This window comes from Lissotriton helveticus, chromosome 10 (genome assembly GCF_964261635.1).
Source record: "Lissotriton helveticus chromosome 10, aLisHel1.1, whole genome shotgun sequence".
In the NCBI taxonomy this organism is placed as follows: Eukaryota; Metazoa; Chordata; class Amphibia; order Caudata; family Salamandridae; genus Lissotriton; species Lissotriton helveticus.
Genome location: NC_136071.1, coordinates 247,327,828 through 247,344,746, shown reverse-complemented (window position 1 = coordinate 247,344,746; position 16,919 = coordinate 247,327,828). Strand labels below are relative to the sequence as shown.

Sequence of the window (16,919 nt, the reverse complement as noted above, 5' to 3'; positions counted from 1 at the left end):
ATGTTGCCCTTCAACGCTCGAATACAGCGACCAATGTTCCCGTCCAACAAGTTGGTGGGGTCGTGATAGATGTAAACCCCAAGATAGTGCAGGCAATCTGGTTCCCAGCGCATGTTAACGTTTGCCGTCGGCCGCTTCTCCTCCTTTCGGAGTGGGAAAAGGCAAGTCTTCGCCCAATTCACTTTCAAGCCCGATAGTGCCCCGAATCTCTTTAGCAGACCCTCCGCGCCCCTAACCGCTTCTTCGGTGTTATCCAAGAATAGCAAGAGATCGTCCGCATATAACGATATATGATGGTGTACCCCTCTTGCTTCGAGGCCACGGTATGCATCCCCTCTCCTAGCCATCATTGCAAACGGCTCCATGGCCAGAGCGAATAGCAGAGGCGATAGTGCACAGCCCTGTCTCGTTCCCCTGTTCACCTCGTAGCGGTCCGATATTAATGCTCCCACTCTTACCCTCGCTCCTGCCCGCGCATACAGCACTTTGGTCCATTTTATATAGTCATCCCCGAGGCCAAAACCCCGCATCACCGCGTAGAGGTAGTCCCATTCCAGACTATCAAACGCTTTTTCAATGTCAACTGACAACACTACTGGGCCTCTCGCTGCCTGTGGCGGGTCTGCTAGCAGCCTTAGCAGCCGTAGAATATTGTGGGACGTGTTCCTGGTGGGAATGAAGCCCGATTGGTCCTCGTGGATTAAACCCTTCATATGTGCTATCAGTCTCCCTGCTAGAATCGTACTCAGGATTTTGTAATCCGTCGTCAACATCGATAACGGTCGGTATGATGCTGGATCTGTGCCATCCCTACGCGGTTTTAGCAACGGAATCATGATCGCCTCGTGCATCGACTGGGGCAACTCTCCCTTCTCTTTGGCTTCATTATACACCGTTCTAAGTTTTGGGGCTAGTATCTCCATATACTTCATATAGAACTCAATTGGTAGCCCATCCATCCCCGGCGTTTTGTTTCGCGCCATTTTCTTAATGGCTCCTCTAATTTCCGCAAGGTCGATCGGGCCTCCGATTGCTTTGGCGTGTTCCGGGTCAAGTCGGGGTAGTCGTGTCTCTACCAATAGGGCTTCCGTCGCCTCGGGTTGGGCCTCCATTCCCCTACTATATAAAGTGCCATAGTAGTTTGTGAAGCATTGCACTATACCTGGTTGGGTGTTGTACACTTCCCCGCTCATATCTGTTAGGGACAGTATCGGGGAGGAACCTTTATGGGGGTTGGCCAGCCAGGCTAGGAGTGTCCCCGTCTTGTCCCCTTCAGCGAGAGTCTTAGTTAAATAAGATTTATAATCGAAGCTGCGTAGGCTTTCCATTGCGACCGCAACTGCCTCTCGCGCTGCACCAACCCTGCCCTGTAACTCGGGATGGCCAGGCCGTGATTTCTCTGCTTCCCGCAACGTCCGTTCCGCCTTGTCTAAGTCCTCCACCAGTGTTCGACGTGCGCCTGCAAACTTCCCCATACAGTGTCCCCTCACCACCACCTTGAATGCGTCCCATTCGGCGGCTCTGGAGGAGGTGGTCTCCTCGTTTTCTACAAAGTATTGGGTGATCCTAAGTTCTAGGTCCGCCCTGAATGGCGGGTCATCCAGCGTGTCCGGTCGGAGCCGCCACGTTGGAATTGGTGTATTTCCGTTCATCCAGGCTAGGGTGAGTAGGAGGGGATTATGGTCTGATATCGTGCGTGTTAGATACTCCGTACGGGTTACCAAGGGTAATATTTGTTGGGAGCATAGGAACGCATCTATACGGACATGGAGGTCATGCATGCAGGAATAAAAGGAATAGTCCCGTTCACTAGGGTGTTGTGCGCGCCATACATCAGTGAGGTCCCATTGCCCCTGCCATTGCAGTCTGTGTTTCGCCAGTCTGTGCACTGGGGATGCGTGCAGCGGTGGGTGCGATCTATCCAATGTGGCGTCCTTAATAGAGTTGAAGTCCCCCCCCATCAACATCGGGCCCGCAAAGTAGGTTGCTAAGTGCTTGGATAGTTTAGTGAAGTAGGGTGCCTGCTCAGTGTTCGGTGCATAAACGCTGCAGAGCGCTATATGACGACCCCTCAGTAATCCCTCGACAGCTACAAATCGGCCCTCCAGATCCACTGTATGCCTAGTGACCTTAAAGGGGACCCCTGCCCGAATCCAAAGTAGCACCCCCCTAGCAAATGCAGAATATGTGGTGTAGAACAGGTGACCCCTCCACCTCCTTTGTAATGCGGCCCCTTCCTTTTTGGTCAGATGGGTTTCCTGTAGGAAGGCAATGTGGACCCCCTGCGGACCAGGTAAGAATGAACCTTGTGCCTTTTAGTCATTGAGTTCAAACCCCGCACGTTCCAGGACACACATTTTAACGAACCCACACTATCCATCATCTCGACTTTGTTTGCTAAGGACTCTGTCCCATAGTTGCCAGACACCAGTAACGCCCTCCCCGTCCCCCATCCCCAACTGCTCTGTCTCATTTCCCCTTCGCCCTCCAACCCCACTCCGCCCCGTCCCTCTCCCCTTACCCCCCACCCTGTCCTGAGTTACCCCAACATCTCTAGACATCCACCCCCCCTAGAACAGGACCCAACTACAAAGAGTCGCCCCCGTCCAAACAATAGAGCAAAGTGCTCTCAAAACTGTCTACTCCGCAGTCTGTACTGTGGTGGCCTTAGGGGCCTCTGGGCACGTGAACTAGCTACTTCAGCAAGATTCGCCTCCCTTGTCCCTTTCCGCCCCACAATAGTCATCCAAACTCACGATTGACCAGTCTCACGTCTGCCTGCTCCAGTGTTCGGGCTCGCCAGTCCATCCAGGCTGTCGCCACCAGCCCCCTCCAGGCATGAGCTTTAGCTGCCAAATACTTCCTCCGCCGTTTGAGGCGTCACAGTCGGGCCCATCGTGCTGTCCACCTCCGATAATTCAGTTTCCGACCCTGTTTGTTTGTCCTCTGAGATCGATTCCCCTCTCCGCTGCGGGGTCACCACACCAGAGACTTCTTTCACCGCTTGCAATGCTGCCTTCCGTTCCACTGCCGTCTGTGATTCCGTCGGCCGTTTCTTGTGCTGGCCACGTTTCCGAAGCCGCTTGGATCGTCGTACTGATCTCTGTTGGAAATCCTCCGCAGTTCTGTGGCGGGCCCCATCCGTTCCAGCCTTATAAGAATCCCACCAAGTCCAGGCATCAGCCGATGATGTGAAGAACAGTGCTTTCCCATCCAACGAGATTCGAAGCCTCGCCGGGAACAACAGCGAGTACTGCAGGCCCTCTGTTCGCAGTTCTTTTTTAATGGAGAGGAAAGAGGCTCGTTGCTCTTGAGTTTCGAAGGTATAGTCCGGGAACAGCGTCACTTTGCTATTTTCAACCTGGAAGGGTCCCGCTTCCCTCGCTCGTTGTAGGAGCCAGTCTCTGTCCCTGTAGTGGAGTACTTTAATCACCACCGGTCGCGGGGGGAGTCCCGGCTTCGGGGGTCGAGCAGGCACACGATGTGCTCGCTCCAACGTGAAGAACGGGTATAGACCCTCTGGTGCCACGACTGTCCGCAGCCAGTTGTCCACATAGCCCAGTATGTCCGTCCCTTCACTTTTCTCCGGAAGGCCCACCAGACGTATGTTGTTCCGCCGGCTTCGGTTTTCCGCATCCTCTGCCCTCCTCTCTAGCGTCTGGATGCGCTCCAGGGCGTCCGTCAGTTTACTTTCTAAAGCTTTTTGTCCCGGCACAACATCTTTCAGAGTTACTTCTGTTTCTGTGACCCTGTCGGCAAGCTTTCCATGATCTGCCCGCAAGAGCCCCAGGCCCGTCGACACTTGAGCAATGTCGTCTTGCAGAGCGGTCCTCGTGGCCGCTATGGCTTCCAGGATTTTGTCTTGCATCGTCAGCAAGTCCGACTGGGGTTGTTGCAAGGTGTCCGGGGCCTCCGCAGCCGTTCCTGCCTCTCCTTTCGGTCCTTTCGGTTTCCCCATGCCTCCTCCCGGCAACCGCTGGGCCAGTCAGGGTCGGTCGTGGTCGACAGGGGTTTCAGTAGGATGTCCGGTCGCTGCTCCCAGGCCGAGCCGGTACTCGCAAGGTGGTGGTAGTCCGCGGGCCGAGCGGACAGGGGTCGCCCGTCTGCAGCAGCAGCTGTGCTCCAGGGGTCTCGTCGCCGCACTCAGGTGCCCCCCCTCCACTACCTCGGGGGTGGGGTGGGAGCCCCTGGCCGGCCTCCACTGCAGTGTGGTCCCACAGCGGTCCGCTTATTTCCGTCGGTCAGGACAGGTTCTCGCTCTGCACCCCGGCGCTGACCCTCCACGTTCCTCCTTTCACCATGGGTCGCCAAGAAGAGACCGGTCTGTGTGTTGGGCGTCCGTGCTCACGTTCCCGCTCTCCTACCGATGCTGGTCCACTAGTGGAGGGCTGGGTCGTCGACTCGATGGTGGGGCAGCTAGTCTCAGCCGCTAGTCACTAACTAGGCCGCATATCCGCCCAGCCAAAGATCGCCGGCCTGTCGTTGCCTTCCTCCGCTCGGGTGGACTCTGAGCCTTCTGCCTGGGCCTGAGCTGCTCACAGCGTTAAGGCTCGTATGCACTGTCTCACCTCGCCGATGGCGCACCCCCACGCCGGTCAGCGCTGCGCCGCGTGCGTCTCTGGGTGTTCGCAGGGCGCTGATCACTCCCGTAGAGGCCCCCAGGAGTTGGACAATGGGGTGAGGCTGTAGCACGGGCGGGCCGAGTTGTCGGATCAGGGGCGCACCCCTCAGTTCTGCTGCGCCTTATGAGAGGGAGTCGGGCCCCCCCCAGGTCTCATGGGGAGAGGCGGGCTGGTCTACCGGCTGGACTCGCGCTCAGCTCTCCTCTGCCGGGCTCACTCTCTCAGGGCCTCCCACCTTCCACCGCCGTTATGTTCACCGTACCTCTGGCGGTCCGCGGTAGTGCTCCGCCTGTGTCTTGGGCTCGGCCACACTCCCGGAATCCTCCCGGGGGTCCGCCCGTCTGCCTCCTGCGCGCGCTGTAGGATGCTCCGACGTCAGAGGGGAGCAGGCCCAGAAGCCGGGATGTCGATTTTCAGGCTCCCCTGGGTCCTGGTCCGCACCCCGCTTCACAGCGCCGCTGTCGCCTTACCGCAGACCGCGGTCACCAGGTCGCCTCATGAGGTTAGCCCTCTCCTTCCGATGGTGTCGGAGTCCGACCGCCGAGCTCTGGGCCCCTTCGCCGACAGGTTTAAGGCTCGCCGCGTCCTCACTCCGCCATGTTGTTTTCGGCCGTCTCCGGGTTCGGCAGTTCCCCAGCGCCGAGTGCGGGCGGTCTACAGGCCCGTCACAAACCCTGGGCAGGCACCGATGAGTAGCGCAGAATCAACCCGACTTCCACGGGGATTCCGCGCCGAATTACGGATATTTGGCGGATTAATGGGGCAAAGGACGGGAGCCTCGCTAGGCTGCGTCCGCTTGCATCGGCTGCTAGCCACGCCCCCTCGAAGAAATTGTATCTATCTATGTAATGAACATTCCCAGCACTGAATTCAAGTGAAACCCTGATTCTATGTCAGGACCGGAGGCTTCAGATTATGCTTTCTCAATTTCTTTACTGACTCAACAGCAGCCAAATGAAAATAAAGTACATTAGTAAAAAACAATTTCCCAAGAGGCTTTGAACCACGCCTTCTCAAACAACCAATAGTAACACTTCATAATGAACAAAATAGAGAGGCGCCATCTTGGCTTCCTTTTCTTTGCTGCTCTGCAGTCAAGATAAGTGCCTCTCTATTTGATTCAACTTTGTATCACTTGTTGACTATTGGTGATTATTTACGCTATATGCATTGCAAATGTATTTATTTGAATGATTTACTTGTTATTGTTTGATTGCTAGAGTCGCGCTGCACGTCATGCATGAGTTTCTTTGATTTTAACGTTTTTCATTCTTTGAGCACGTGTTGTGCTGTAGGTTGTTTTCTCCCCGTTGCTATTCCCCTTTGGTTACTGCCTGGTTAGCGCTGCTGGCTCTCGCCCGTTCGCACCTCGCATTCGGGCTGGGACTGGCCCCACCGCAGAGAGCGAGACGTACGTCTGGAGCCCAACGAGGCGGCTTGCGGGCATCTTGGAAGCCTGCATGCGCAGGTGTAAGCGAGCAGCTCCCTGAATTAGCCGGATAGAGGCCTCGCCACGGCTGGATCGTGGGTCATTCGCAAGGAGTGGATACCGGGCCCTAATTAACTAATTCTGACAGCCTTGTGTAGCGGCGCTTGGGGAGCTCCTAACCCTGGACTTTCCAGTTCAGCCTGGAACATCATTTTTGGCACCTCTGCTCTGCGCAGGCAAGTGGGGGGTTTCTCACCCTCCATAACATATTTTGAGGTATCTCAGTTGCTCCACTGCATCGGATCTGCTCCCAACCGACGCCCTGACCTTTTGAGAGTTGTGGGCTGTTAAAATTGTGCTTCCCACTGGGGATTTCGACCAATATATATTTTGATAGATTCTGCTGAGTCATGTCAGACTGCGAGGTCTACGAAGAGGAGGTAGCTACATTTGATGCCCCTGAGGAGGAGGCATATTATTACGATAAATCGATGGAAGAAATTATAGATAAAAGGTTAGATGCCAAGTTGGATAAGGTGCTCTCCTCTGCCTTATTACCTATCTCCCAGCGACTAGAACTTCTTGTGGCTAATAACCCTCCCCCCTCTGGTGCTCCTTCAGCTCCGGCACCCTCCCTTCCCCCGAACCTCCTGGACTTCCCTAGCCCCATGTGCACGCATATTCTTCTCTCTATAAATCCAAAGAGCAGGCCCAATATGGTGCCCCTAATCCCTTTTCTGTATCCTCCCCCTAACCCGCTCATCCCTATCGAAATCCCGGATATCACCACTGACACTGGCTCTGACATGGACTCTTCCCAAGAGTCTAGGCCACGCAAATGCGCTAAGAAGCGCAAACATTCCTCTTCCCCCGTCCACCCTTCTCCCTTTTCATTCGACCCTTCAGACATTGTCCACCCTCGCTCGGCTGACTGGACCCCTCCCCCAGCTGTATCTGAGTATATGCAAACTCATTTGAGGAAAAGTTTTGATAAGGAGGTTAGAGCTCGCCTGAAATCAGAATGTCCACGCCATGATTTAGCGCACAAGGTGGCAGGTATCCCGGACATGGACTCTTCAATGACCACCTTTTTGAAGAAATACAAAAAAGATCGGAAAAAGGGTAGTATTGATCGCGTCCTACGGGCGTGCCAGGATAAAGTGTTAGACATTGCTGGTCCTCTGGCCAAAATTCTTGAGCTAGCCCTAGAGGCGCAGGAGACTGGGGCAGCTATTCATCCCGAAGTCCTGGCTGGGTGGACCCAGAGGGCGATCTGTCTCCTTGGAAATGCTGATTGCGCCCTGTCCTGTAAACATCGCAAATCCGTATTCCTGAGAATTAACTCACAGCTTGTGGAGCTAGCTGCGGCCGAGCCGGACCCACTAGCAGAGACAACTTTTTAGCGAAAAGTTTGTTAAAGACATAGCCAAATTTGTAATTACCTTTGCCTCCCTGGACAAGTCCCAATCTTCACTGAATAGAGTCTTCCACCAGGTCTCTGGTAGGGCCGATCGTGGCAGGGGATGCTCGACAAGCCGCTACGACAACCCCAGTCCTCAGAGAGGTTCACTCCCCGGCGGAGGGGCTACACCCAAGAGCCAGACCAAGCGGGCTTCTACCCATCCAGGTCTCGCGGTTTCAGAGGCTGCTTCAACAGAGGCGTTAACAGAGGCTACAAAAACTTCGACACCTAGTCCTCTGGTAAGTCCCTTGTTGTTTCCAATGATTCCCCTCGGGGGCAGATTGTTACATTTTGTAGTGAATTGGACACATCTGACCACAGATGCATAAATTCTCTTCACGGTCCAAGGGTACCAGATAGAACTTCTAGATTCCCCTCGTCAGGTGACCCCTCCTCATCCTCTTTTTTCCTTCAAGAACCAAATTTTATAGACTCCTTTGGCTAAGCAAGCTATTGCCGTGGGACCCTTCTTTTCCAACGGGTTCTGCAGCAACGTTTTCCTGGTGCAAAACAAAGGAGGCAGTGAGAGATTGGTTCTAAATCTCAGAGAATTCAACCCCTTTGTGATGTACAGGCATTTCAAGATGGAGGGAATCCTTCTATTGAGAGATCTCCTGTTAGTACAGGACTGGCTAGTCCAAGGCTGGATCTGAAGGATGCCAATATCATGGTTCCGATTTGCCCTTCTCATCAGGAATTCCATCAGTTTCAATGGAAAGGGGAATGGTACAGCTATCGCACTCTGCCTTTCGTACTGTCATCGGCCCCATGGGTATTCACCAAACTCTTAAAGTCAGTTATAACCCGCCTCCGGGAAATGGGAGTGCGCATGATCGTCTACCTCGACGACATGCTACTCCTGGCTCAGGACCAGAACCTTCTCCTTCTTCATTTAGAATGGACAATGTCCCTGTTACAGGAGTTAGGTTTCATCATAAACTCCAAAAATGTCATGGTCATACCAAGCCAGCAGGTAGACTTCCTAGGCTTTCAGATAAATTCAGTAGCCGCCCAACTGCTTCTCCCCTTGACCAAGCTAAGATCTATCAAACAAGAGATCAGGAACACTTTGTCCAAACAGATGCTTTAATTGCGAGTCCTAGCGAGGATTGTGGGCCTCCTGGAGTCCTCTATCCAAGCTATTTTTCCAGGTTTACTACATTACCGGGCCTTGCAACTTCTCAAGATTTATTACATACAAAAGAGGTTTTCTTAAGAGCACCCAATTCCCCTGTCTCCAGACGCTCGGGAGGAACTTCTCTGGTGGCTGGAGCACATGGCAGCTTGGAATGGAAGAGCAATTTTTAGCGCCTCTCCAGACGTCATTGTCGAGTCCGACGCCAGCCGATGGGGCTAACGGCGCTCAATGTGGAGACTTTGCCACCGGCAGACATTGGTCAGCCGACGAGTTAAGGTTGCACATCAACAACCTCGAGTTACTAGCAGGCTCATTTGCCATAAAATAAATATCTCCTCTGAAGAGCAATTGTTGCATCCCCCTCCGGATGGACAATGTGTTGGTGGTGAGATATATCAATCGCCTAGGAGGAACGAGATCTCGTATGTTGGCCAACATTGTGAAGGAGTTTTGGTACTTCTGCCTGGACCACAAAATCAATGTCATAGCAGAATTCCTGCTGGGAAAACTCAATCAGGTAGCGGATTGGAACTCCAGATTCCTGAGGGATGACAGGGACTGGAGGCTTCATCCTTCCGGTTTGTGGAGATCATGGGTATGCGAGGTCCCTGCAAGATAGACCTCTTTGCCTCTCGACTCAATGCCCATCTCCCACAATTCTTCAGCTGGAGACCGGACCCGATGGCTATGGGAACGGTTGCGTTCCTCCAGCATTGGGGGTCTCAGAGGAACTATGCTTTTCCTCCCTTTGCTCTGATCCTGAGAGTGGCAGCCCTGGTCCGTCGACAGGTGGCTTCATTAGGGTTGGTGACACCTTTGTGGAAGATTCAGTCCTAGTTTCCGACACTATTGGAGTTGTCAGTGGATTTTTTCTTTCACCTTCCTGTATTCCCAATGCTTCTCCAGGACCCAGTGGGAGCGCCCCATCCGCTGGTCCTGCAAAATCAACTGTCCCTCGTGGTATGGACGCTCTCAGGAGACATAACAGCATTGAAGCGCTTTCACCAGCGGCTGCCGGCTTTATACAACAAGCTTGGGCTCCATCCACCCGCAAAAGGTATTCAGCTTCCTGGAAGCGATGGGTGGGTTGGTGCTGTCAACGGCAGGTGAATCCCGTGGGATCGGATGTAAAAGAAGTCTTACATTTTCTGTCAGAATGTGCTGAATCTGGTCTTTCATACAGGTCGGTTAACAATTTCAGATCAGCACTTTCGGCAGGACATAATCCCATTGAAAGTAAGCCTGAGGGAATGCATCCCCTAGTGCAGGGGTTTCCAAACTTTTGACTCCTGAGGACCCCCACTGACTCACTACTGGAAGACAGGGACCCCCAAGCAATTTTTACAATTTAAATTTCTTTTTAAAAACGCCTTTTGAAGCAGAGGCAATTTCAAGAGACAGCCTGAATTGGATCTATTGGCAAGGACATGTATGCATACAGCAGTGTATTATTTAGTGGTACCCAAGGGCTTGTGGAAAGTGAGCAATCAGACAGCAGCAGAAAATCCTACTGCTGATCCTGGCTGAATCTATTTTAACCTGCCGGCCAAGTAACGGTAACCTATACACATGTGCCTTTCAACGTTTTATTGCCTTTATTGTATTGCCTGTATTTTCATTGGTGTGTCTGTGACTGCTGTTGTCTGTCTTCCCCCGCTGCCTGTACGTGGTCTGTGCCCCTTTTTCTTCCCTCTGTTCCCCTCGCTGCCCCCGTGCCTCTCTGCCCGTTCTGCCTTCTGTTCTTAGCTGCCCCTATATTTCTGTATTCTGTATTTTGCCTCTGTGCCATTCGTTTTTTGTGCCCGTCTGCCCTCTGTGCCACTCGTTTTTTCTTTGTTTTTGTGCCCCTTTTGCCTTCTGTTCCACTCGTTTTTCCCTCGTTTCTTTGTGCCTTTCTGCCCTCCGTTCCACTTGTTTTTTGTGCCTTTCTGCCCCCTGTTCTACTCGTTTTTCCCTTGTTTTTTGTGCCTTTCTGCCCTCGGTTCCACTTGTTTTTTGTGCCTTTCTGCCCGCTGTTTCACTCATTTTTTGTGCCTTTCTGCCCTCTGTTCCACTCGTTTTTCCCTCGTTTTTTGTGCCTTTCTACCCTCGGTGCCACTCGTTTTCCCCTCATTTTTTGTGCCTTTCTGCCCTTTGTTCCACTCGTTTTCCCCTCGTTTTTTGTGCCCTTCTGCCCTCTGTTCCACTCGTTTTTGTGACTTTCTGCCCTCTGTTCCACACGTTTTTTGTGCCTTTCTGCCCTCTGTTCCACTCATTTTTCCCTCGTTTTTTGTGCCTTCCTGCCCTCTGTGCCACTCGTTTTTCCCTCGTTTTTTGTGCCTTTCTGCCATATGTTCCACTCGTTTTCCCCTTTTTTGTGCCCTTCTGCCCTCTGTTCCACTCATTTTTTGTGCCGTTCTGCCTTCTGTTCTACTCGTTTTTTGTGCCTTTCTGCCCTCTGTTCCACTCGTTTTTCCCTCATTTTTTGTGCCCTTCTGCCCTCTGTTCCACTCGTTTTTTGTGATTTCTGCCCTCTGTTCCACTTCGTTTTCCCCTCGTTTTTTTGTGCCCTTCTGCCTTCTGTGCCACTCGTTTCTTTTCCTTGTTTTTGTGCCCCTCTTGCCCTCTGTTCCGCTTGTTTCCCCAGCCGCTGTACCCCCTGCGGCCCCGCCCCCCTGACTGCCCACTGCCCAGCCGCTGCCCCCGTCCCCCGATTGTATTGTTGTGGTCTCGCCGCCCTTGAGCCAACATTCACAGCTCTTGTGTGCTGTGAGAACGCATGGGCGTTTCATTTTTCACTACGATAGGCACTCAAGTCCGGCGGACCCCCTAGGAATGTCTCATGGACCCCTGGGGGTCCGCGGACCACAGTTTGGGAAACACTGCCCTAGTGTGTAAGTTGCTCAAAGGTATTAGGGTGACTAACCCACCACGTCCCAGGTTTTCGACTTCATGGGACGTTTCTAAAGTTTTGTCCTTACTGGAATCTTGGCCGGATAATAAAGATTTATCATTGAAACAGTTATCGGACAAATTCACAATGTTATGTTCGATCTCATGCCAGAGAGTGTCTAATGTGCATGCATGCTTTGTATCTGGCGGGAAGAATGTTCATGCTTCATGTCTATTGACAGCGAACCGCATTTCCTTTAAAAAAACAATTGAATATTTGAATTGCCAAACTTGATATGCTTGTTGCGTCTTTAAATACAAAACATTTTACAGTGTGTAGAGCAAATAGCGCTTTGAACAAGGATTTAATTCATTAAGATTACGTGTATCTGTGTAATGTAAAGTAAATGCCGACAGCTTGGTGCGTTTTGTTAGAAAAGCCCCATAAAATATATATTCCTAATACAGACAACTAGAAAATCGAGAGAAACTTTGTGTGTGTAAACTAAACGTGCCATCAGCTCACAAAGCCAAAAAACACAACATTGCTAATTGACGAGCTGAGGCAATAGTAAAAAAAAAGTGCGCCAGAAATAACAAATGGTCAGCTGGAAAAAACTGAGTGGTAGGATGATGGTTGAAGCGCTGCTTGGGGTTAATCTGCAGTAGCTGTTAGGCGCTATTGACAGGAGTGTTTATATAAAGGAGGAGTACATACATATCTGCCACAGAAGCGCTCCTCCACCCACTCGAAGACCCAGCTCTCTGTCACATGCTTGACAGCACAGTCCAGCCGTGGGGGCGGGGAGGTGATGATGAGGAAGAGCTGGTAGGAAGCCTGTTGTTCAGTGCCAAGTAGGGCCTTCACACGTGCAATAAAAGAAGCCAAATGGCAGCTGTGCACAATGGCAGCTGTGCACGTAACGTGCACGCTTGTGCGCATGATAGTAAGCTGGTGGCCGACAAAGTAGCACTTTTCTAAGCAACTACTAAATGTCTCAGGCCGAGACCTAAAAATGGCCAAATTGTTCCAGAAGTTGCACTTCTGGTGAAATGAGTCAATTTTCCCAAACTGCTCAGACTTGATACTGTATGAAGTAGTGCATTCAGAAATTCATGTCAAGCACTTGGGAAGCTGCACCCAATTGTACAGGCATGGCAGTCACATGATATCCACACCCGGGCCTCTGTATTCTGTGCCTCTGCCTAGTCTCACAGCCTACTTCCGGAACCAGATGAGTTGTGCATGCTTCTGTCTTTAAGCCATGGTGTTTCACTTCAAGTGAAATCTTACATCCTGGCAACTTTTGGACACGATAGAGGGAAAGAGGGTATAGTGGCTGTCTACTAGCTTACGTGTCTGCCACATAAAACCACTCTATGCCACATAGCAACAATCCACATAAATACACTCCACATCATGCCACAGAATTCCAATCAGCATTATTTTACTCAAAGCCACACAGTTCCATGCCACACAATTCAACTCAACTTATTTCCATTCCACACCACATAATTCGACAACAAACCCCATAATTCAACTCAACAACTGTTTCACACAAACCACCACATACATCCAATCCACACTACAGAATACCACATCATGCCACAAAATTCAACAACACACCACATAATTAAACTGCACTACATACCACTCCACAACACAAAATACCATTCCACATTATTACACTCCATGAAACTCAATCCCACGCCACATAATTCCAGTACACTCAATATCACATCATTACTATCCACATAATTCCAGTGCATATCATGCCACATAATTCCACTACACAAGTCCATTCCACACCACACAATTCCATGCCACAAAATTTCACAACTAACAATTCCAATCCTACCCACAATTCCACTCCACTCTATAACACATGGGTAAAAGACACTGTCATTTACAACACCAACAGCCTAACTCTCGCAAATGAGAGGCCTATTGGCTTTGCCAATGCTTTTTTAAATGCTTGCATCTCAAAAACTACAGAATGGATTATACAAAACCCGAAAGGCACGCTTTCTAATTAAGTTCTATTTACGTGATAAATTTAGTGTAAATCCGTTCAGCGGTTTTTTATATATCTTTTAGCAAAATTTTCTTTGGGAGCTAAAATGGGAAATTAACGCTTAACTTTTTTTCTCCGTGGACGGATCTTCACATCACTGTCCATAGTGCCAAAAGTTATTAACAAATCAAAAAATACATCTCAAAGGAAATGCTGTCTAAAACATAAATATACAGTGACTACTGCCACTGTTTTATATGCATGTATATAATACTAAAACCCTAACCCCATCTACATAATCCCATACCCTGAACATTAATTAACCCCTTACCACCGCCCTACAGTATCATACCAGAATGTATTTTCCTCTAGAATACCACATTTGTGCAGGAAAAGAGATCTGAACAGTATTTCTATACAATTATAGGGGATGAAGAAAACATTTTGGGACTTGGCTATCATCTCCAAACTAGAACCAAACACTTGAATGGAATCGATCCAATTCAACTTTTAATGGTGCACTGGCTACATAGACACCTAACTCTGTCTACAAAGGTAAAGTGTGTACAACTGCAGGCTTACACCACTAAAGCTACTTATTACTGTATTATACGTATATTGATTGATTACATAGCACTTTTCTAGCCAAAGCGAAAGAAAACAAGAGACACAAAGGGGTATATTATCAAGGGGTTTTATCTCCGCTTTTTTGGCTTTAAAATCCAAGAAAGCGGAGATAAAATTATCTCCCTATTACCAAGCTGTCGCTAACACCAGTTAGCGACAGCTAATAGGAGATAGCGACCATCATGGGCCCCACTTTGCATGTCAGTGATATTTATCACTAATGATATGCAAAGTGGGCGTGCCAAGATGTTAGCGACTGGAAACAGTCGCTAACATCGCTATCTCCTATTACCAACTTTTGGAGATATTTGCGCTAAGCGCGAATATCTCCAAAAGCTAACACCTGCCCTGAGCAGTTCTTAGCCATGTTATCCAATGGGAGGTGGATAACATGGCTAAGAGCATTTGCTCGATAATGCATGATTATCGCTGACTTTTCAGCGATATTCATGCATTGTGGGCGTTTTTTACCGCATTTGCGATAAACCTTGCTAATAGCAAGGTTTATCTGCGATAAAAATCGCCGATGTGCGGCGATAATTTTTGTCTCTAAACAAGTTAGAGACAAAAATTATCGCTAGTTGTTGGTAATATGCCCCAAAGAGCCATACAGGATTTCTAGGATCATCATCTGTTTTGTGTCTGGGGCTTTCAGTATCCCTGGGACTTCATTCAAATGTCTCCAACTCACTTCGTTTAATCAAAAAACGAAAATATTGAAAGGAGTATGAGCAGAGTGGGATCCTTAAACTATGTTACTACTAACAATATAAAGTTGTCAGGAACAGACAACCCCAACCCCTCATCCACCAAACCTGGTGCTGCTACGGACAACCTAACACCACATAGCTACATCTAACACTAAGCAACTCCCTCAGATCCTTGGGCTAATATACCAGAATATGTGTGTCATTTGTATACGAAATATTCATTTACTAATGCTACATTGTCACAAGATTTGAAGTCTAATAATTACAGGGTATCAATCACTCATTTCTTCTCCATGCCTCAAATTGAATGTACATTCTTCAGTACATGCACTATATAGCAGCATGTTATAGGAGTGGATATCTTACAGGCGGATTATGCCCAAGGAGCCACATGCCTGCTCATATGACTGAAACAATCACTGCATGAAACAAAAATACATGTAGAAGCTGTCAACAGATAAGAACTATCAGTCCGGGTACTTCTTTGAAGAGACATGCATGACGAACCTAGAACGTAAACCATTTCTGAAGGTTATATTTGGGAAAGGGTCGTTAGGAGGGCCCTGTAGAGAAGTTTACACCAGACTTATCTTCTCCTGATAGCATGTGCACAAGCGGGACGGCAAAAAGAAAAAAAGATTTCCAGTCAGTCATGCTTTGAGCTGATGACCTGGGACTTATTTGGACTTCAATAATGATCGACTGTAAATATATCTTTGTTTATCAAACATTCTAAAATGTCACCGAGAGGTACAGCTCTTAATAAAAACTGCCAACTGCCTAATATTCTTCCAATATCCAAGAATTGCAAACGGTGTTATATCTGACAAAAGTATCAAGTACTGAACTTCACAAGCGTTATTGGGGTGGGGGGAGGGGTGTAAATGATGAGCCATTAGCAGACTCGTGGGCTCAGGGTAGCCGGGCTCACTGTCACGCATTAGTGCATACCTTTCAACGTGTTGGCTGAAGCCGATATTTAATGGGGTTGTTAGTTCTATGTAAGTAAATGAAGGATACGAATTTTAATAGGGCGATACAGGATGGCAGAGACGTTGCTATAAGATGGGCGAATTTTATTAAAAAGACGTACAAACCCTTCAAACGAATGTGTGACGGACGGTATGAAAAGTGACCCCCTGGCTATGATAGGATAAAACTCTGCATGTTCTGTTTACTGTCTCTAGATGGCAGTGTCGTGTGCACACACTGAAGAGCAGCAAATTAGCTTTACCTGGGGACGCTCTGAGTGGTTGTAAGCGAAGCCCCCGTGCACACAGAGCAACTCTCGCCATGGACAGCAGCTAGATCCTGCCACAGGAAACGACTTTTCAATGACCTAGGGCCAAGCGTGCAAAGTATTGGTTAGCGCATGCGCGTAGCTGCCCAGATGAGGTCAAGTGTATTAGAAAACTACAGCTATGTCCATCCGTGATGACGCAATAGGAAGTTGCGGTCGGCACTAGTTAGGAAAGTGAAAACAAAAGAGCTAGAGCGCCACTTGCGAGACAGTGACACCTGCAGTCCTCGACAAGTACTGCATCATACAGCTCGTAGGGAAACCTCAACACAGACCTCCCTAAAATCTCAGGAACGACTGTGAATGTATTAAGTAGAAAATGTAAATCAATCTGGACCGTGTGTGACTGTGGCAAAACTTGGAAAATGAGGCAAACAGTGTGCGTAAAATTCTGGGCAAATCGCGTAATCTGCCCTTGACTATAAAATGAATGAATTAATGAGAGAGTGAATTACTTTGTGTAATGTAACTGGTGGTTGTTAACGTAAAGCGCTCAGACATGCCAACCCTCCCGATTCAGGCGTGAGACTACCGATTTGAAGGCTAGTCTCCCGCCTCCCGATTCCTGCAAGCAAAAACCCGATTCCTCGGGGTTTGTTGACAGGGCTTAGTATTGTGTGAAGTGCTAATTTTTCCAGCAATAGTCAAAGTGGCCATGCAGAGGCTCTCGATGGGGTGAAAAAACAACAAAGGGTCATTAACAAGGCAATAGTCTTTTGAAGACCTGTGAAGTAGGGGGGGGCGT

General features: G+C 49.5%; 1 protein-coding gene across 1 annotated transcript in view; it reads right to left on the bottom strand.

Moving 5' to 3' along the window:
- Positions 1-16,259, bottom strand: part of COQ7 (coenzyme Q7, hydroxylase) — a 168,141-nt gene extending 151,882 nt beyond the window's left edge. Inside the window, exon 1 of the mRNA XM_078664222.1 lies at positions 16,109-16,259. Coding sequence (XP_078520348.1) covers positions 16,109-16,169 — 61 coding nt within the window. The 5' untranslated portion in view covers positions 16,170-16,259. The remainder of the gene's footprint in view (positions 1-16,108) is intronic.
- Between the last annotated feature and the right edge of the window lie 660 nt (positions 16,260-16,919).